Raw genomic sequence first — 22,734 nt, forward strand, 5'->3', positions numbered from 1 at the left:
AGAGGTGCTATCTCTTGGATGATATATTAATACAAGGGGCTGTTTGCTTTTGTGTGCCATGGTGGCTGCCTTACAGCGCTTGCAGCGTCGAAGACCCAGGTTCGATCCCGACTATGGGTGCTGTCTGTACGGACTTTGTACGTTCTCCTCGTGACCTGCGTGGGTTTTCACCGAGATCTTCGGTTTCCTCCCACACTCCAAAGACGTACAGGTTTTGTAAGTTGATTGGCTTGGTGTATGTGTAAATTGTCCCTAGTGTGTGTAGGATAGTGTTAATGTGCGGGGATCGCTGGTCGGCGTGGGCTCGGTGGGACGAGGGGCCTGTTTCCGCGCCGTATCTCTAAACTAAACTAAACTAAACTAACGAGCTTGCAGATGAGGCAAAGTGAAAAGAATGCGCTGCTGCGGGTTTGAAAGATTACAAAGTCAAGCCTTGTTGCGGTTTCCTGGGAGCATGCAATACCGCTGTTGACATTGACGGATTAGGTCCTCCGTTTAGAGCAGGCAAATGTTAAAGATCCCTCATCAGTACATTGAAGGAGAACAGGAAAGTTAATCCCGGAGCCATGGCCAATGTTAATCCCTCCATTAACGTAACTTGAACAAATTACTCGGTAACAACCACATTGCTGCGTGTATGAACTTGCTGTGTTCATGGGCAGCACGGTGGCGCAGTTCCTGCTTTAACAGTGCCAAGGACCCAGGTTCCATCCTGACCACGGGTGTTGTCTGTCCAAACAGAGTTTGTACGTTCTCCCCGTGACCCGCGTGGGTTTTCTCCAGGATCTCCAGTTTCTTCCCACATTCCAAAAATGTACAGGTTTGTAGGTTAATTGGCTTTGGTAAAATTGTAAATAGTCCCCAGTGTGTGTAAGATAGTATCAGTGTGCGGGGGATCGCTGGCTGGCGCAGACTCGGTGGGCCGAAGGGCCTGTTTCCGTGCTGTATCTCTAAACTAATACACTAAACTAAACTACCTAGCATGATTCCTGCATATTAACAGTGACGGACTACCTTTGCCTGTGTGTGTGTGTGTGTGAGTGATTGGTGGTGGTCGGAGGGGCCGTAGGCGCAGAATGGCAGCCACGCTTCCGTCAGTCTGCCCCAGGGCAGCTGTGGCTACAGAAGTAGCTTACCACCACCGAGTGTGACTGAGGAGTGAATGAATAATGCGATGTAAAGCGCCTTGAGTATTAGAAAGGCGCTATATAATTCCCATCCATTATTATTATTATTACCTTGCAGGAACTGCAAATGTATACAAAAAATGAATACCACCAAACAATACCACTGAACCATTGAAAAACATGCTGGAGTAACTCAGCAGGACTCAAGTCTGAAGAAGGGTCTTGACCTGAAACATCACCTGTCCATGTTTTCCGGAGATACTGCCTGACCCACTGAATTACTCCAGCATTTTGTATTTTTTTTACCATGAATAGTACTTACATTGGCTGTAAAAGATTCATTGAAAGTGCGTTATAAATACAGGTCTTTCTTATTATTTAACAACACTGATAGTGGTCCTGAAAAGAGCTATATTTTTTTGTTTGAATTGTATTCTTACTCTTGATCATTCCTGGTCACCTATGAATAGTTCAAATCTCAAAAGACAATGCATTTTATACGCAAATCTTTTGATCTTGCGGGAGACGTATCTTCTCTTATCATATCTGATATACCTTCCCGATATCTGATAATAGAGACTGAAAAAATATTAAGCCAGTTAGAAAGTTACTTGAAATCTTGTTACATCTGGAAACTTAAAAGCGCTGACAACAACTTTGGTTTAGTTTAGTTTAGAGATACACCGTGGAAACAGGCCCCTAGGCCCTGAGTCCGCGCTGACCAGCGATCCCCGCACACTAACACTATCCTACACACACACACACACACATGGGACAATTTACAATGTTGCCAACACAATTGGCCTACAAACCAGTACATCTTTGTAGTGTGGGAGGAAACCGGAGAAAACCAACGCAGGTCACGGGGAGAACGTACAAACTCCGTACAGACGGCACCCGCAGTCAGGATCGAACCCGTGTCTCTGGCGCTGTAAGGCAGCAACTCTACCGCTGCGCCACCGTGCCACCCATCTTGATGCTACGTATCCAGCTGGTGAATGCCCTGAATCATGCGATTTAGAGATGGCGCCCTGGTGCACTGATTGGTGCTGCTGCCACACTTCTCCAGAGACTTGGGTTCGATCATGACCTATGGGTGCTGCCTGTGTGGAGTTTGCATGTTTTTCCTTGGCAAGTTAAATGAGCTACTGTAAATTGTCCCCAGAGTGGGTGGAGGCAGGGGAGTCAATAAGGGTGGGTGGAGGCATTTGATGGGAATACAAGAGGAACATAACGGGATGAGTGGATGGCCAGTACAGCCCTAATGGGCCGAATAGGTCATTTCCATTCATTATGGCCCTTTATAAAGGCGGAAAAGACTTTAAACAAGCAGAGCCTTGTCTCACTGCACAGCAGTTTGGAAACATCTTAAACTGCACTCAAACAAATCTCAATAAATTACAATGAAAAATCCATGACATCTTGAAAGTTGACATTTCCTGCCCTTTTGCTTTTGCAGTGGGAATTTACTATTCTCTTGAATCTAAGTAACATAATTAATGTCAGGAACAGGGAATCTAATATGCAAACAATCATTCTGAAGAAGGGTCTTGACCCATTCCTTCTCTCCAGAGATGCTGCCCGTCCCGCTGAGTTACTCCAGCTTTTTGTGTCTATCTTCGGTTTAAACCAGCATCTGCCTCCACCGGCCTCGGAGGCAGAGAATTCCACAGACTCACAACTCTCTGGGAGAAAAAGACAGTGCGTAGTCCCTCACTAACACAACCTGGGCACGGAAGACATAACCCCGGAAAAGGGGCAGGCAGCCAGCTCGGGCAGAGCCCTCTTCCGCCTGGCGCCGTGACTCGCAGACGGCAAGCTTGGCCAGGGCCATTATTCACTCGTTGGAGTTGTGTTCCAAAGGAACGTACAAATGTAGGAAACAAGAACAGGCCAGTTAATCCGAAGAGTGTGCTCCATCAATTAGTAAGATCATGGCTGACCCAGCACTTCTTCCCTGCTCCTTCTCTTAATCTTGACTTACTTGAAGCTTAAATATCTATCCATCTTGAATATATATACAATGACTCAGCCCCTGTAGCAGTTCAGCATTCAAGAGGTTCGTGACTGACCGAGAGAAATACAATCGTCCTCATGTCCATCTTGAGTGAACAATCAATTACTCTGTACTATGCCACTTAATACAGGACATTCCTACTTGAGGGAACATCCTCTCAGTATCTACATGTCCAATCTCCCTCAGAACCCTAGATAGACACAAAGTGCTGGAGTAACTCAGCGGCTCAGGCAGCATCTCTGAAGACAAAGGGTGGGTGATGTTTCGGGTTGGGACCCACAGTCTGAAGAAGGGACCCAACCCAAAACGTCGCCCATTCATTTTCTCCAGCGATGTTGCCTAGCCCGCTGAGTTACTCCAGCACTATCCGTCTATCTCTGGTGTGAACCAGCATCTGCAGTTTTTTGTTTCTACGTTGTCTCGGATTCGTGTGTGTTTCAATGATGTCATCTCTCATTTTGCTATGTTTCCCTTTGCTTGCGTCTGACCTGCTCAGCCCTTCTTCATACATCAGTTTAGTTTAGAGATACAGCATGGATCTAGCCAGTGGCGCAGCGGTAGAGTTCCTGCCTCACAGCCCCAGAGTCCCGGGTTCGATCCTGACTACGGGTGCTATCTGGAGGAAGTTGGTACATTCTTCCCGCATGAGTTTTTTCCTGGTGCTCTGGTTTCCTCCCACACTCTAAAGATGTGCAGGTTTGTAGGGTTGGTTTGATTTGGTAAAATTGTCGCTGTGGTTCCGTCGGATAGCGTTAATGTACAGGGTGATCGCTGGTCGGCGCAAACTCGGTGGCTGAAGGGTCCATTTCCGCACTGTATTTCTAGAAGTCTAAAAAAAAAGCCTACACACAGAATAGTGAAAGGCTTGGATGGAGTGAATGTGGAGCGGAGGTTTCCACTAGTGGGAGAGACTAGGACGAGAGATCAAGTCAAGTCAAGTTTATTTGTCACATACACATACGAGATGTGCAGTGAAATGAAAGTGGCAATGCTCGCGGACTTTTGTGCAAAAGACAGACAACCAAACAACCAAACAAACTATAAACACAATCATAACACACATATTCTTTTACATAATAAATAATGGAAGGAAAAACGTTCAGTAGAGTTAGTCCCTGGTGAGATAGGCATTTACAGTCCGAATGGCCTCTGGGAAGAAACTCCTTCTCAACCTCTCCGTTCGCACCGTATGGCAACGGAGGCGTTTGCCTGACCGTAGCAGCTGGAACAGTCCGTTGCAGGGGTGGAAGGGGTCTCTCATGATATTGTTGGCTCTGGAGTTGCACCTCCTGATGTATAGTTCCTGCAGGGGGGCAAGTGAAGTTCCCATAGTGCGTTCGGCCGAACGCACTACTCTCTGCAGAGCCTTCTTGTCCTTGGCAGAGCAATTCCCAAACCAGATGGTAATGTTCCCGGACAAGATGCTTTCCACCACCGCTGCGTAGAAGCACTGGAGGATCCTCGGAGACACTCTGAATTTCCTCAATTGCCTGAGGTGGTAAAGGCGCTGCCTTGCCTTACTCACGAGTGCTGAGGCGTGTGATGCCCATGTCATATCATCGGAGATGTGGACTCCCAGATATTTAAAACAGTTCACCCTATCCACAGGATCCCCATTTATCCTCATTGGAGTGTACGTCCTCGGATGATGTGCCCTCCTAAAGTCCATGATCGGCTCCTTCGTTTTTTTGATGTTCAAGAGGAGGCTGTTATCCTGGCACCAGAGTGCTAGATCAGCCACCTCCTCCCGGTAGGCCTTCTCGTCGTTGTCTGAGATCAGGCCCACCACCACAGTGTCATCAGCAAACTTAATTATTGAGTTGGAGCTGAACCTAGCCACACAGTCATGTGTGTACAGGGAGTACAGTAAGGGGCTGAGGACGCAACCCTGGGGCGATCCTGTGCTCAGGGTGAGGGACTTCGATGTATTCCCTCCCATCTTGACTACCTGGGGCCTGGCGGTGAGAAAGTCCAGGACCCAGGCACACAGGGAGGTGTTGAGCCCCAATTCCATTAGCTTCCCGGCCAGTCTGGTGGGGACTATCGTGTTGAAGGCTGAACTGTAGTCTATGAACAGCATCCTCACGTAGCCCCCCTTCTGGCTGTCCAGATGGGAGAGAGCGGTGTGCAAGACCTGGGAGACCGCATCGTCCGTGGATCTGTTCGGACGGTATGCGAACTGCAACGGGTCCATGTTGCGAGGGAGGAAGGCGCAGATGTGTTTCTTCACCAGCCTCTCAAAGCATTTCATGACTACCGAGGTAAGGGCCACCGGACGGTAGTCATTCAGACAGGCTGGGGAGGCATTTTTTGGTACCGGTACAATGATGGATTTTTTGAAGCAGGCAGGGACCACGGACTTGTCCAGGGAGAGGTTGAATAATGTAGTGAGCACTGGAGCTAGCTGCGTAGCACAGGACTTGAGTACTCGCCCCGAGATGCCATCAGGGCCTGCAGCTTTTCTCGTGTTCACCCGTGTCAGAGCCCTCCTCACGTCGTGCTCGGACAGCGAGAATGTGTGCACATTCCTCCCTTCAGCTTCGGTAGCCAGCCCGCTGCCGGTATTGTCGATAGTCGGCAGACCTGGAGTGGTGTTGCCCCTCTCGAAACGAGCGTAAAAGGAGTTCAGGTCATCAGCTAGGGAGGTGCCGGCACTTGCGGATGAGGGAGGGGTGCTCCGGTAGTTGGTTACAATCCGTAGCCCCTGCCACAGGCTTCTGGTGTCCTGCTGCTCCATCTGTAACTCCATCTTGTCTCTGTACCTTCTCTTTGCGTCCTTCACCGCCCTTCGCAGTCGGTAGGACTCTGCCTTGTAGACGTCCATGTTTCCTGATGCCAGGCCCGAGTTGTAGGCAGCGGTGCGAGCATTCAGGGCCACACGAACAGGACCTGTCCTACCCAGGGTTTTTGGTTCGGAAAGGTGCTTACCCTTACCGTGGGGACGATGTTGTCGGTTACTGTTGCGATGAAGTCCGTGACTGCTTCCGCGAACTCACTGACGTCACTGGAACTTGCTTGGAACATATTCCAGTCGACATCACTCAGTGCATCTTGCAGCATGGCCTCTGACTGGTCGGACCACCGCTTTACGTCCCTCGTCTCTACCGCTTCCCGAACTATCCTCTGTTTATACTCCGGCAACAGGAAAATGGCAGCGTGGTCAGATTTTCCTAGGGGAGGGAGTGAAACGGCCTTGTAGCCTTTCTTGAACGGTGTTCCTCACAGCCTCAGAATTAAAGGACGTTCTTTCCGGAAGGAGATGAGGAGAAATGTCTTTAGTCAGAGGGTGGTGAATCTGTGGAATTGTTTGCCACAGAAGGCAGGTAAATGGGGTTAGGAGGGAGAGATAGATCAGCCACGTTTGAAGTAGACTTGATGGGCCAAAGGGCCTAATTCTACTACTATTTCTTAGGAATGGAAAGTCTAACGTAGATGTTACAACAGAATAGGAAGTGGCATATCCTGTAATCGGAGAAATATACGTAATGAATCATTAAGTTGTGTATTTCCGTGGTTTCGCCACATTATATAAGCACATTACTCTATAGTTCAAAAGATTATAAATATTTGAAACAAATTGGAGTAGGGATGAAATTCTTTTTCTCAAGACAGGAAATCCCATCCTAACCTCATACTCTGATGTCAACACATGGAAATTGAGGCTTTCGGTTTCACAATCTTCCAGAAATGTCCAAGTTATTTTTTAATTCGTTTTACTTAAATCCTTAATGAAACATTGATTAATTGGATGAGAATTTTGTGAGGTACAAATTAACTTGGGAGATAATCCTATTTACCTGAATTTCATAAGAAGGTAAAATACACTTTGACAGGTACATGGATAGGAAAGGCTTGGAGGGTTATGGGCCAATTATGGGCAAATGGGACGGGCTTAGATGAAGCATCTTGGTCGGTGTGGAAGAGTTATAGTCATTGTCATACATCGTGGAAACAGGCCCTTCAGCCCAACTTTCCCACACTGACTGACATGTCCCATCTACACTACTCCCACCTGCCTGCGTTTGGCCCATATCCCTCTACACCTATCTTATCTATGTACCTGTCTAAATGTACAATAGTATCTTCCTCAACTATATCTTCCAGCTGCTCGTTCCATAGACCCAACACACTTTGGTGTGGAAAATGTTACCGCTAAAGTTCCTATTAATTCTTCCCCCCTTCTCCTTAAACCTGCGTCCTCTGGTTCTCGATTCCCCTACTCTGGGCAAGGGAACCTGTGCGTTTATCTGATCTATTCCCCTCCTGATTTTGTGCACCGCTCATCCTCCTGCGCTCCAAAGAATAGAGTCCCAGCCTGCTCAATCTCTCCCTATAGCTCAGGCCCTCGAGTCCTGGCAACATGCTCATAAATTCTTCTCTGCGCACTTTCCATTTGTCAACATCTTTCCCATTACAGACTCTGAAGAAGGGTCGCGACCCGAAATGTCACCCTTTCCTTCTCTCCAGAGATGCTGCCTGTCCCGCTGAGTTACTCCAGCTTTTTGTGTCTACCTAAAGGGCCTGTCCGTCCCACTTACGCAACTTTTTCGGCGACTGCCGGCACCCGTCATAGGTCGTTACAGCAGCGACCAGAACAAGGTACGAATCTTTGGGCAACTACTCACGATCATACAGGCTTCACCCCATGTTGCCGGGATGCCACCTGTATGGTCGTGAGTATTCCCCTCTATCGCCCAAAGAGTCGTTGTGTCTTTCTGGTCGCCGCTGGATTTTCTACATGTTGAACATTTTCGCCGACTTATGACGGGTGCCGGCAGTCGCCGAAAAAGTTGCGTAAGAGGGACAGGCCCGTTAGGCTTGTTTTCTTTCCTGCCACCTCCAACCACACAAGCTGGAATTTGACCAAAACACAAAGTGCTGGAATGACACAGTGGTTCAGGCCGCATCCGTGGAGAGAATGGAGAGGTGACGTTTCGGTTCGGGACCTATTGTGGGCAAAGGTTAAAGGAGATGTGTGGGCCACATCTGGGATGTCATCATTGTTCTGTTCAACACATAGTTGATCACCTCTTGCTAGGAAGTCAACCATGGGAGGCTCAGGACTAGTAAAACCAAGGTATTGAACCTGAACCGCAATAACCAACCTGACCTCCCGGTGGCTCAGCACTTCAACTCCCCCTCCCACTCCGTATCCGACCTCTCTGTCCTGGGTCTCCTCCATGGCCACAGCGAGCAACACCAGAAATTGGAGGAACAGCATCTCATATTCCGCTTGGGGAGTCTGCATCCTGGGGGCATGAACATTGAATTCTCCCAATTTTGTTAGTCCTTGCTGTCTCCTCCCCTTCCTCAGCCCTCCTGCTGTCTCCCATCCCCCAGCCTTCGGGCTCCTCCTCCTCCTTTTTCCATTCTTCTCCCCGCCCCCCATCAGTCTGAAGAAGGGTTTCGGCCCGAAACGTTGCCTATTTCCTTCGCTCCATAGATGCTGCTGCACCCGCTGAGTTTCCCCAGCTTTTTTGTGTACCTACTGATCCTGACTACAGGTAATATTAGCGAGCTGCTACTAGTCTACTAAAGGGATGTTTTGGGTGCTGTGAAACTGCCAAGGCAGGCCCTCTGGAATGTTTGTTGCTTTGTGGGCTGGCAGAGCAGCTGCCTTTCTGCGCCAGAGACCCAGGTTGGAAACTGACCTCAGTCTGCACCTACTACTAGCAAAGCGGGGGGATGTAATCATGGAAGCTTGGTCCCAGAGCCACCCCATGGGGAGTAGTGATTTATGAGCAATAAGCAGACCATGGGCAAGGGCTCCTGTGTCTAACCCTGGCTAACATCAATGGTTTTTAGACAGTTCTGCAGTGACTAGTGGGGTACCGCAAGGCTCGGTGCTGGGACCGCAGCTATTTACAAGGGTAGCTAATTTTATCCCACTTTTTAAGAAAGGAGGGAGAGAGAAAACGGAATTATAGACCAGTTAGCCTGACATCAGTGGTGGGGAAGATGCTGGAGTCAATTATAAAAGATGAGATAGCGGCATATTTGCATAGCAGTAACAGGAATTGTCCGAGTCAGCATGGATTTACGAAGGGGAAATCATGCTTGACTAATTTTCTGGGGCTGTAACTAGGAAAATGGACAAGGGAGAGCCAGTGGATGTAGTGTACCTGGACTTTCAGAAAGCCTTTGGTAAGTTCCCACATAGGAGATTAGTGGGCAAAATTAGGGCACATGGTATTGGGGGTAGGGTACTGACCTGGATAAAAAAATGATTTGCATACAGGAAACAAAGAGTAGGGATTAAGGGGTCCCTTGCAGAACGGCAGGCAATGACTAGTGGGGTACCACAAGGCTCGATACTGGGACCACAGCTATTTACAATATACATTAATGATTTAGATGAAGGGATTAAATGTAACATTAGCAAATGACACAACTGGGTGGCAGTGTGAGCTGTGAAGAGGATGCTTAGAGGCTGCAGGGTAACTTGGACAGGTTGGGTGAGTGGGCAGATGCATGGCAGATGCAGTTTAAAGTGGATAAATGTGAGGCTATCCACTTTGGTGGAAAGAACAGATTATTATCTGAATGGTGTCAAGTTAGGAAAAGGGGAAGTACAATGAGATCTGGGGGTCCTTGTATATCAGTCGCTGAAAGTAAGTATGCAGGTACAGCAGGCAGTGAAGAAAGCTAATGGCACGTTGGCCTTCATAATAAGATGAGTTGAGTATAGGAGCAAAGAGGTCCTTCTGCAGTTGTACAGGGCCCTGGTGAGACTACACCTGGAGTATTGTGTGTAGTTTTGGTCTCCAAATTTGAGGAAGGACATTCTTGCTTTTGAGGGAGTGCAGCGTAGGTTCACGAGGTTAATTCCCGGGATGGCTGGACTGTCATATGTTAAAAGAATGGAGTGACTAGGCTTGTATACACGGAATTTAGAAGGATGAGGGGGATCTTATTGAAACATGTAAGATTACTGAGGGATTAGACACGCAGGAAACTTGTTCCTGAAGTTGGGGGAGTCTAGAACCAGTGGCCACAATTTAAGAATAAGAGGTGGGCCATTTAGAACGGAGATGAGGAAACACTTTTTCACCCAGAGAGTTGTGAATCTGTGGAATTCTCTGCCTCATTCCTTCTCTCCAGAGATGCTGCCTGATCTGTTGAGTTACTCCAGCACTTTGTGTCTTCATTTTCCAAATGGAGCTCTGCCCATTAAGAATTGAGTTAAGAATTCCCAAATGGATTGTTTCCATTTCTTTCCCTTCCAACTCCATGCGTGTATTCAGGAAGTCTGCCCTTGAAAAGCTTCCTGTCAGTTTATTCCACCCAGCTAAAAAAAAAGAACAAAAAAGAGAGCATTTATTGTTCAGAAAGCAATAAAATAATGTTTCACCGGAATTGCCTTGTTCCATTTTTGTAGTGTATCCTGTCTGTATAGGTGCCCAAATGCCTTTAGTGGTAGTTATTTAGCGTTACATCGCAGAAACAATAGTTCAGCCCACCAAGTCGGCGCCGACCTGCGATCCCCGCACACTAACGCTACCCAACACACACTAGGGATGATTTGCAATTATACCAAAGCAAATGAAGCAATTTTACCCAGGCAGTCATGGTGGCGCAGCGGTAGAGTTGCTGCCTTACAGCGAATGCAGCGCTGGAGACCCGGGTTCGATCCCGACTACGGGCGCTGCCTGTACGGAGTTTGTACCTTCCCCCCGTGACCTGCGTGGGTTTTCCCCGAGATCTTCGGTTACCTCCCACACTCCAAAGACGTGCACGTTTTTAGGTTAATTGGCTTCCGTATGAATGTAAATTGTTCCTAGTGGGTGTAGGTGGGATGGTGTTAATGTGTGGGGAACGTTGGTCGGCACGGACCTGTTTCCGAGCTGAATCTCTAAGCTAAACTAAACCTGCAAATCTGTACATCTTTGGGAGTGTGGGAGGAAACCGGAGAACCTGGAGAAAACCCACGCAAGTCACGGGGAGAACGTACAAATTCCGTACAAACAGCACCTGTAGTCGGGATCGAACCCGGGCCTCTGGCGCTGTAAAGCAGCAACTCTACCGCTGCGCCACCGTGAAACCATTAATTGTTTAATTGATTAAGGGGGGGGGGGGGGAAGGGGCGGTTCTTAGGGGGTCGCTAGGGCCTGGGTTGTTGATTCACGTGTGAGGCGTTGTCTCTGGGTGCCACCAGGAATTTGGGAGGTAAGGGAGAGAACATTTACTACACGGGATGCGGATGTTGGCATCGTAGGCGAATGGTTTGTTTCCTGAGCAGGCTCGGTGTGGGAGGAATCAGGGGAGGTGTCTTGGGAACATTCAACAATGAGAGCACTTTGACAACATTGTCCACGTTTCCATGACGTTCTCCAAGGGGAATGCTTCCCAGGGAAGGACATCATCCAATTCATAACTTCAAAAGATAGTCAACAACAGGAAATATCCATTCAAACTTTCCGAACGGTGTGAATGGTCCATAAGTGATTGTTGTTGCAAATGGTAATATTTTATATTTTGTATTTTTTTAATACATTTTTAAAATTCATTTTTTAATCAATTTCTGCTAATTATTTGTGTAAGGTGTTCAGCTATTATCCCTTTCATGAAGTCAAAACAAGGAACTGCAGATGCTGGTTAATGCACAAAAGGACACAAAGTGCTGGAGTAACTCAACAGGTCAGGCTGCATCTTTGGGACACATGGATAGGTGACGCTTCAGGTCATGATCTGAAGCATCTATCCATGCCTTCTGGAGATGCTGCCTGACCTGCTGAGTTAGACACATAGACACATGGAAAAAAAGGTGCAGGAGTAGGCCATTCAGCCCTTCGAGCCAGTACCGCCATTCAATATGATCATGGCTGATCATCTAAAATCAGTACGCCGTTCCTGCTTTCTCCCCATATCCCCTGATTCATTTAGCCCGAAGAGCTATATGTAACTCCCTCTTGAAAACATCCATTGAATTTGCCTCCACTGCCTTCTGTGGTGGAGAATTCCACAGATTCACAACTCTCTGGGTGAAAATGTTTTTCCTCATCTCAGTCCTAAATGGCCTACCCCTTATTCTTGAACTGTGACCCCTGGTTCTGGACTCTCCCCAACATTTAGGAGATTGAGGGGGGATCTTATAGAAACTTACAAAATTCTTAAGGGGTTGGACAGGCTAGATGCAGGAAGATTGTTCCCGATGTTGGGGAAGTCCAGAACAAGGGGTCACAGTTTAAGGATAAGGGGGAAATCTTTTAGGACCGAGATGAGGAAAACATTTTTCACACAGAGAGTGGTGAATCTGTGGAATTCTCTGCCACAGAAGGTAGTTGAGGCCAGTTCATTGGCTATATTTAAGAGGGAGTTAGATGTGGCCCTTGTGGCTAAAGGGATCAGGGGGTATGGAGAGAAGGCAGGTACAGGATACTGAGTTGGATGATCAGCCATGATCATATTGAATGGCGGTGCAGGCTCGAAGGGCCTAATGGCCTACTCCTGCACCTATTTTCTATGTTTCTATGTTTCTAACATCGGGAACATTTTTCCTGCATCTAGCCTGGCCAATCCCTTAGGAATTTTATATGTTTCTACAAGATCCCCTCTCATCCAGCAACTTGTTTCCCTTTTATTAATATTGACAGCAGTAATTGTAAGTTAATTAATCATTTGAATTATTCTTTCAGGTTACCTAATGAACCACCTCTGGATAAAGGCCTGATCCCTTGGCTGGGACATGCCCTGGAATTTGGACGGGATTGTGCCAAGTTTTTATTGAAAATGAAGACCAAACACGGAGACATTTTCACAGTGAGCTTCCTTTAATTTCAATACAACATTTGCCTAGAGTTTGCAATTTGCTCTCCCTTTAGTGCATCAAACATGCCCTCCAGTTCATAAGTGATAGGAGCAGGATTAGGCCATTCGGCCCATCAAGTCTACTCCGCCATTCAATCATGGCTGATTTGTCTCTCCCTCCTAACCCCATTGTGCTATTCAAGAATGTATCTATCTCTGCCTTAAAGACAGACAGAATACGCTACAAAAATGGCTCAAGGCAATTCCTCTGAGACCAGTTGTTGAAAACAAAAATCCAAAATTGCACAAAACCCATGAAATATGGTGCAATAATGTTTAGAGACGTTTTTATTTTAGAGATATAACATGAAAACGGGCACTTCGCCCACCAAGTCCGCGCCGACCAGCGATCCCCGCACATTAACACTATCCTACACACATTAGGGATGATTTATAATTTTACCAAAGCCAATAAAGCTACCAACCTGTTTAAACAGAACATTGTGTTCAGTTCTGGGCACGGCATTATAAGAAAGTTATTGTCAAGCTTCAAAGGGTTCAGCGAAGGTTTGGGAGGATGTTGCCCAGACTAGAGAGTCTGAGCTATAGGGTGAGGCAGGGACTCTATTCCTTGGAGCGCAGGAGGATGAAGGGTGATCTTATAGAGGTGTGTAAAATCATGAGAGGAATAGATCGCGTAGATGCACCAGAGTAGGGTTCAAGGTGAAGGGGAAAAGATTTAATAGGAATCTGAGGGGTAACTTTTTCACACAAAGGGTGGTGGGTGTATGGAGCAAGCTGCCAGAGGAGGTAGCTGAGGCTGGGACTATCCCATCATTTAAGAAACAGTTGGACAGGTACGTGGATGGGACAGATTTGGAGGGTTATGGGCCAAACGCCGGCAAGTGGGACTAGTGTAGATGGGACATTGTTGTCCAGTGTGGGCGAGTTGTGCCGAAGGGCCTGTCTCCACACTGTATCCCTCTATGATTCTATGACTCTAATGTGTAGGATAGTGCTCGTGTACGGGGGTCGCTGGTCGGTACAGACTCGGTGGGCCTTGGACCTGTTTCCGAGCTGTATCTCTAAACTACCTTTAGAAAGCAGTTGTGGAGTAATTTCTTTAGTCAGTGGGTGGTGAATCTGTCAAATTCATTGCCACAGATGGCTGTGAAGGCCAAGACTTTGGGTGTTTTTAAAGTGGAGATTGATGGGTTCTTGATTAGTAAGAGCGTCAAAAGTTATGGGCAAAAGGCAGGATAATGGGGTATTGGGGGAAAGTAGATCACCCAAGATTGAATGGCAGAGACTCGATGGGCCGAATGGCCTAATTCTCCTCCTATGACATGAACTTGATCCATATCCCTCCAATCCCTGCATATTCATGAACATATCTAAGCGCTTCTTAAATGCCTCTATCGGGAAGAGCCATTATTGTGAAACAAAAACACACATAGTTCACACTTAAATGTCCGAACATTACATACGATCCGATTTATACCATTCTGGCGTGAAGAATTTTCAAAGGAAAAGTGGTAATATAAATCTTTGAAGATATACACAAAATGCTGGAGTAACTCAGCGAGACAGGCAGCATCTCTGGAGAAAAATGGTGGCCGACTAGGAAAAGGGGAGATGCAGCGAGACCTGGGTGCCATGGTACACCAGTCATTGAAAGTAGGCATGCAGGTGCAGCAGGCAGTGAAGAAAGCGAATGGTATGTTAGCTTTCATAGCAAAAGGATTTGAGTATAGGAGCAGGGAGGTTCTACTGCAGTTGTACAGGGTCTTGGTGAGACCACACCTGGAGTACTGCGTACAGTTTTGGTCTCCAAATCTGAGGAAGGACATTATTGCCCTAGAGGGAGTGCAGAGAAGGTTCACCAGACTGATTCCTGGGATGTCAGGACTGTCTTATGAAGAAAGACTGGATAGACTTGGTTTATACTCTCTAGAATTTAGGAGATTGAGAGGGGATCTTATAGAAACTTATAAAATTCTTAAGGGGTTGGACAGGCTAGATGCAGGAAGATTGCTCCCGATGTTGGGGAAGTCCAGGACAAGGGGTCACAGCTTAAGGACAAAGGGGAAATCCTTTAAAACCGAGATGAGAAGAACTTTTTTCACACAGAGAGTGGTGAATCTCTGGAACTCTCTGCCACAGAGGGTAGTCGAGGCCAGTTCATTGGCTATATTTAAGAGGGAGTTAGATGTGGCCCTTGTGGCTAAGGGGATCAGAGGGTATGGAGAGAAGGCAGGTACGGGATACTGAGTTGGATGATCAGCCATGATCATATTGAATGGCGGTGCAGGCTCGAAGGGCCGAATGGCCTACTCCTACTCCTGCACCTAATTTCTATGTTTCTATGTTTCTAAAAGAACACCTCCTTCTCTCCAGAGATGCTGCCCGTCCTGCTGAGTTACTCCAGCATTTTGTGTCTATCTAAAGCTGTAAACCAGCATCTGCAGTTCCTCCCCACACAAGATAAATCATTGCTTGACAAGACACTTAAAAAAGAGTTTTATAGTTGCCATTGCTGCTGCTGAGCCAGTTCCTGTAATGTTTTGATTCCATCCTTTGGAAAATGAAGTTGCTCCAAACAGGACTCCAAACAGAAGGGTAACACCACTGCCATCTAGTGGCACAAACTCAGGATGCAGCAGGGCCGAATAAGAGATACTGAAGAGGACGGAAGAAAAGATGTTTAGAAACCTAACTCTATTTGGGTGGGAACTGCCCCCAGGCCACTCTTGCATCATCACAGGCTTCTTCATGTTGAATCTGAGTCATTATTATGTCTGAGTAAGCATTAAAATACCGCAGACTGCAAGGTTCAGCTGCAGTGTCGGAAGTAATGCTTATTTTTGCAACAGGCTCAGTTTAGGTGTATAATTGTCACGTGCACAGTGATGCAGTAAAGGAGTTTGTTTTGCGCGCTGGCCATGCCACGTTTAGTCGAGTTCAGAGATACAGCGCGGAAGCAGGCCCTTCGGCTCACCCAGTCCGCGCCGACCAGCGATCCCCGCACACGAACACTATCGTCAACTCTTCTTCTTCTTCTTTCGTGTGGCCTGCACAGCCTAAAGTGTTCTATTTGATCTTCCGTTTGTGCACATCTAGTTGATTGCATTAGTCGAAACAGGGCAGACCACATGAAGGTTGCAATCTTCCACCCCATCCTCAACACAATCGAGTCAGACACAAGCACAATAGGAAGAGTGAAGAGGAAGGCAATGTCCATGCTGTAACGTTGGGATTGGGTTATTATTTATTAGAATCCCGCTAAAAATATAGGGAGTTTTCTGAGTCTGGTAGTGCGCGCTTTCAAGCTTCTGTTCCTTCAATGAAGGAACGACCGGGGTGGGACAAGTCTTTGAATGTGTTGGCTGTTTTTTCCAGGCAGCATGAAGTGTAGATGGAGTTAATGGTGGGGTTAGACACAACACTCAGCAAGTCAGGCAGCATCTCCGGAGATAAGCAATAGGTGACGTTTCGTGTCGAGACCTTTCATCATAAGGTCATAAGTGATAGGAGCAGAATTAGGCCATTTGTCCCATCAAGTCTACTCCACCATTCAATCATGGCCCATCTATCTCTCCCTCCTAACCTCATTCTCCTGCCTTCTCCCCATAATCCTTGACACCCGCTACTAATCAAGAATCTATCTATTCTCTGCCTTAAAAACATCCATTGACAGCCTCCACAGCCTTCTGTGGCAAAGTGTTCCACAGATTCGCCACACAGACCTGGTCTGATGAATGGTGGTATCTGTTCAACGTGGACTTTATTACAGCTTGTGTTAACTGAATCTTAAATTCACGCGACTAAGATTGGTGCCAACATTTGTGGCGACTTTCACAAAGTGTTCCCGCTGTTCTCATGATCATGTCTTCCTTTCACTTAGGTCCAAGTGGCCGGGCGATTTGTAACGTTCCTGTTTGATCCTCATTCAATCGACACAGTTGTATCGGAATCCAGTGCAAAGCTGGACTTCAGAAAGTACTCATTGGCTTTAATGGATCGAATCTTCAATCTTCAGCTTCCTGACTATGATCACACTGAAGAAAGAGCTATGATGAGAATGTAAGTACACTGCATTTAACTCGATACATCCTTTTCACAATTGCGGGCAGTGACTAGTGGGGTACCACAAGGCTCAGTGCTGGGACCTTGAAGGCAATATCTCCAAGATTGCGGATGACACTAAGCTGGGGGGCAGTGTTAGCTGTGAGGAGGATGCTAGGAGACTGCAAGGTGACTTGGATAGGCTGGGTGAGTGGGCAAATGTTTGGCAGATGCAGTATAATGTGGATAAATGTGAGGTTATCCATTTTGGTGGCAAAAACAGGAAAGCAGACTATTATCTAAATGGTGGCCGATTAGGAAAAGGGGAGATGCAGCGAGACCTGGTGTCATGGTACACCAGTCATTGAAAGTAGGCATGCAGGTGCAGCAGGCAGTGAAGAAAGCGAATGGTATGTTAGCTTTCATAGCAAAAGGATTTGAGTATAGGAGCAGGGAGGTTCTACTGCAGTTGTACAGGGTCTTGGTGAGACCACACCTGGAGTATTGCATACAGTTTTGGTCTCCAAATCTGAGGAAGGACATTATTGCCATAGAGGGAGTGCAGAGAAGGTTCACCAGACTGATTCCTGGGATGTCAGGACTGTCTTGTGAAGAAAGACTGGATAGACTTGGTTTATACTCTCTAGAATTTAGGAGATTGAGAGGGGATCTTATAGAAACGTACAAATTTTTAAGGGGTTGGACAGGCTAGATGCAGGAAGATTGTTCCCGATGTTGGGGAAGTCCAGGACAAGGGGTCACAGCTTAAGGATAAGGGGGAAATCCTTTAAAACCGAGATGAGAAAAACTTTTTTCACACAGAGAGTGGTGAATCTCTGGAACTCTCTGCCACAGAGGGTAGTCGAGGCCAGTTCATTGGCTATATTTAAGAGGGAGTTAGATGTGGCCCTTGTGGCTAAGGGGATCAGAGGGTATGGAGAGAAGGCAGGTACGGGATACTGAGTTGGATGATCAGCCATGATCATATTGAATGGCGGTGCAGGCTCGAAGGGCCGAATGGCCTACTCCTGCACCTAATTTCTATGTTTCTATTTCTATGTTTCTATGATAGCGGGATCAAATAATTACTAGGTTGTGTGAAATTACTGATTTAAAAATGTATTCCATATCATTCACCATTTTCCGATTTGTAAATTCATGATGCAACCCATTGCCATTTTTGTTCATTAAGGGCCTGTCCCACTTAGGCGATTTTTTTCGGTGACAATCGAAAAATATGCTGTCGCCACATGGTCGCGGGGTGATGCGGGGTGATGCGGGGTGATGCGGGGTGAAGCCTGTATTGTCGTGAGTTGTCACCTCAAATGTCATTACTTTTTTTTGTCGCCGCTGGCTTTTGCAATGTTCAAAACCTCTCGGCGACAGAAGGCTTGACATCGCCTGTCTTCTCCTGTCGTAGGTTGTCGTAGGTTGTAGCCAGGATGACACCAGGTGACGTTGGTCGCTCGGTGAATTCCATTGGCGACAACCTACGTCAACCCACATCTACCGGCGACAGTTCCGGCTTCAAGAGAAGTCTTCATTTGTCGCCGACAGGGTCGTAGCTTGTCGTAGCTTGTCGCTGGTGGAGGTAAGTTGACTTCGGGTGTCATAGGTTGTCGCCTGTGTGGTCGCAGGTTGTCGTAGGTTGTCGTAGGTTGTCGTAGGTTGTCGTAGGTGTGGTTGTAGGTGGACGTCCCGAGTCGCAAGGAATTGTGTCGCTGGTTGTCGTAGCTTGACGTCGACTAGTTGGTAGCTTGTCGTGGACATTATTGTGGGGTGGGTACATTTCCGCCATTACGCACCGACACTGACTGTCACCACAGCTGCCTAAAATATCGCCTAAGTGGGACAGGCCCATGAATTTATATGCAAGTGATTTTAAAAAAAAACTTGCTATATGTTAATGGTGCAAACTATTTTTTCAAAGAATTATTGGCCGTAGGAAATATTTCTGCATTTGTTTTCCGAAGCATGGTTTGGGGCTACCTGTATTAAAGTCGAGGAAATATTTAATAAATTAAAATTGAGTTGAGTGAACTCATTGATCTTGTGTGGAATTAAATGGCAAGAGATGTTCAAAGTTGTGGCTGAACAAGTAGTTGAGGCGTTGGTTGTGACCTATTGAAGTTGAAATGAATTGAAAACCTTATTACCACATGTGACATGTCACGGTGGAATTCTTTGTTTAAATACCATACACACGGTACGTAAAGGGCGTCAACAAAGTCCACCACCCACGCTGGGCCCCCCTTACCACAGGCATGCGAAACTGCAAATGTAACACCACTCCTCATTAAGCTGTAAAGAGTGCAGGGAAGTGTTATAAGGATGTTGCCAGGACTCGGGGGCATGAGCCATAGGGGTAGGTTGGGCAGGTCAGAACTTTATTCTTTGGAGCGCAGCAGGCTAAGGGACGATCCTACAGAGGTGTATAAAATCGTGAGGGGTATTGATAGGGTCAATGCACAGAGTCCTTTAACCCAGGGTGGGGAAATCAAGAGCCAAAGGGCATCGGTTTTCGGTGAGAGGGAAAATATTTAGTAGGGACCTGAGGGACTATGGGTGTATGGAACGAGCTTCCAGAGGAGATAGTTGAGGCTGGTACTATAACCAATATTTAAAAGATATTTGGATAGGAATGGTTATCGGCAAGGCAAATAGGACTAGCTTAGATAATAGTCAATAGACAATAGGTGCAGGAGTAGGCCATTCAGCCCTTTGAGCCAGCATCGCCATTCAATGTGATCATGACTGATCATCCACAATCAGTAACCCGTTCCTGCCTTCTCACCATATCCCCTGACTCCGCTATCTTTAAGAGCCCTATCTAACTCATTATGGACGGCATGGACGAGATGGGCCAAAGGGCAGTTTCCATGCTCTATGACTGTGGCCCTTGTGGCTAAAGGGATCGGGGGGTATGGAGAGAAGGCAGGTACAGGATACTGAGTTGGATGATCAGCCATGATCACATTGAATGGCGGTGCAGGCTCGAAGGGCCGAATGGCCTACTCCTGCACCTATTTTCTATGTTTCTATGACTGTACTCTGGAAAAGAGAGAGGCAGAATGGAAGAAGTGATCAGCAAATGAGCCTGACGGCTGTCTTTGGGGGGAAATTATGAAAGCTGATTTTTTAAGGAGGTAATGGCAGGACATTTGCAAAATGTCAATTAGACATTTAGTAAATGTCAAAAAGACAATTAAGCAAGTGCATGGCTTTATGAAAGGGAAGAAATGTTTGTCAGATTTGCTGGAGTTTTGGGGAGACGTAACAAGCAGGATAGACAACGAAGATTCAACAGTCTAGAGTGTTTTATTGTCATATGTCCCAGATAGGATATCGAAACTGTATTTAGATTTCTAGAAGGCATATGATAATGTACCAGATTAAATGTTTGGGCATTGATAGAAGTTCAGGGAATTGGAGGGGGGGTTGGGGGGGGGTGGGGGGTGGGGGTAATATAATATATTGTTATGGATATTGGGTTGGCCACCTCACAGGCCGGGATATATAGTTGTGACTGAGGGTGGTGGGTGTACGGAGAAGGTAGTTAAGGCAGGGACTATCGCAACATTTACAAAGCAACTAGGTAGGTACATGAACCAAGTGCAGGCAAGTGGGACTAGTCTAGATGGAGCCATGTTGGCTGATGTGGGCAAGTGGCCTATTTCCACACTCTATGACTATGAGGTCAGCTCCAATTCAACATGAAGGTGAACTGTCTTAACATGTCTAGAACGTGAGTCATACAAGTTGCACCCACTTAGTCTCGGTGTAATGTGTATTGATTAGGTGTTCATCAAAACCATCACCTTCAATGATCATGGTGAATCATACAGTGGTGGTTAGACTCTGAATCTATTTGTTCTGTTCAACCTGTTTCCCATTTGTTGTCTGCTCCAACATGTTTTACCAGCTGTATCCAAATCCCCCATCGGTCGAGAACAAATATAACCAGCTCCAATGGAATCTATCATTAATTAATTCAGACAAGAATAATTTGGATTCATTTGGCAGGTTGACATAGGAAAAAATAAAATCCCTGGTTAACTTCGGCAGGAGCATTAGTAAGCATATGCCCCCGTCCCACTTAGGAAACCTGAACGGAAACCTCTGGAGACTTTGCGCCCCACGTAAGGTTTCCGTGCGGTTCCCGGAGGTTGCAGGTGGTTGCCGGAGGTTGCAGGTAGTGGAAGCAGGTAGGGAGACTGACAAAAACCTCCGGGAACCTCCGGGAACCGCACGGAAACCTTGGGTGGGGCGCAAAGTCTCCAGAGGTTTCCGTTCTGGTTTCCTAAGTGGGACAGGGGCATTACCTTGATAGATTGAAATAGACGCAAGATGCTGGAGTAACTCAGCGGGACAGGCAGCATCTCTGGAGAGAAGGAACGGGTGACGTTTTGGGTCTTCAGCCTGGTACATTGAGCCTGAAGAAGGGTCAGTCTCATAGCTGAAACGTCACCCGTCCGTTTCCTCCACAGACACTGCCCGACCCGCAGAGTTACTCCAGCGCTTTGTAATTTTCTCATTGCTTGACACCAGGCCACGTAATGGTTTGGAATTTGCTGCCGAACTGATGAGTTGAGGTGTTGGTTGTAACCGTCAGGTTAGCTAATTCTGCAGCGACGGCGTTTCCAGGAGTGAAGGCGGGCTCTCAAGCAGCAGGTGGACAAAAGTGCTGGAGAAACTCAACGGGTGCAGCAGCATCTATGGAGCGAAGGAAATAGGCAACGTTTCGGGCCGAAACCCTTAGAGCATAGGAAATAGGCAACGTTTCGGGCCGAAACCCAAGGGTTTCGGCCCAAAACGTTGCCTATTTCCTTCGCTCCATAGATGCTGCTGCACCCGCTGAGTTTCTCCAGCACTTTTGTCTACCTTCGATTTTCCAGCATCTGCAGTTGCTTCTTAAACTCTCAAGCAGCATATCACGTGATGTTATCAGGATTCACGGGCCACTCTTTGTACAACTCTTATGTGGAATTTCAAATGTGGATGTACCTTTAGATTAGTAAGGTCGGCAGGGGGTTACGGGGAGAAGGCAGGAGAATGGGGTTGAGAGGGAACGATAGATCAGCCGTGATTGAAAGGCGATGTAGACTTGATGGGCCGAATGGCCTTATTCTGCACCTAGAACTTACATAGAAACATAGAAATTAGGTGCAGGAGTAGGCCATTCGGCCCTTCGAGCCTGCACCGCCATTCAATATGATCATGGCTGATCATCCAACTTATGAACTAAATCTATTGTGGAGGACAAGACATTTGGTATTTTTAAAGCAGAGATTGACAGGTTCTTGATTTGCAAGGGTCAAACGTTATAGGGAGAAGGCAGGAGAATGGGGTTGAGAGGGAGAGGTAGATCAGCCATGATTGAATGGTGGAGTAGACTCGATGGGCCGAATGGCCTAATTCTGCTCCTATGATATATGAACTTATGAAAAAACATTGAAGTAAACAATCAAAGTTAAAAACATTTTTTATAAAGAACTGTGACCCCAGAACAAGGGGTCACAGTTTAAGGATAAGGGGGAAATCTTTTAGGACCGAGATGAGGAAAACATTTTTCACACAGAGAGTGGTGAATCTCTGGAATTCACTGCCACAGAAGATAGTTGAGGCCACAGTTCATTGGCTATATTTAAGAGGGAGTTAGATGTGGCCCTTGTGGCTAAAGGGATCAGGGGGTATGGAGAGAAGGCAGGTACAGGATACTGAGTTGGATGATCAGCCATGATCATATTGAATGGCGGTGCAGACTCAAAGGGCCGAATG

At 46.9% G+C, this 22,734-nt stretch overlaps 1 protein-coding gene across 1 annotated transcript in view; it reads left to right on the forward strand.

Annotated features, from left to right (window-relative positions):
• ptgis (prostaglandin I2 synthase) overlaps positions 1–22,734 on the forward strand; it is a 59,464-nt gene that overhangs the window by 13,970 nt on the left and 22,760 nt on the right. The window contains exons 2-3 of the mRNA XM_033041430.1: positions 12,780–12,903; positions 16,796–16,974. Of these exons, the coding sequence (XP_032897321.1) occupies positions 12,780–12,903; positions 16,796–16,974 (303 nt within the window). The remainder of the gene's footprint in view (positions 1–12,779; positions 12,904–16,795; positions 16,975–22,734) is intronic.

This window comes from Amblyraja radiata, chromosome 23 (assembly GCF_010909765.2).
Source record: "Amblyraja radiata isolate CabotCenter1 chromosome 23, sAmbRad1.1.pri, whole genome shotgun sequence".
NCBI lineage: Eukaryota > Metazoa > Chordata > Chondrichthyes > Rajiformes > Rajidae > Amblyraja > Amblyraja radiata.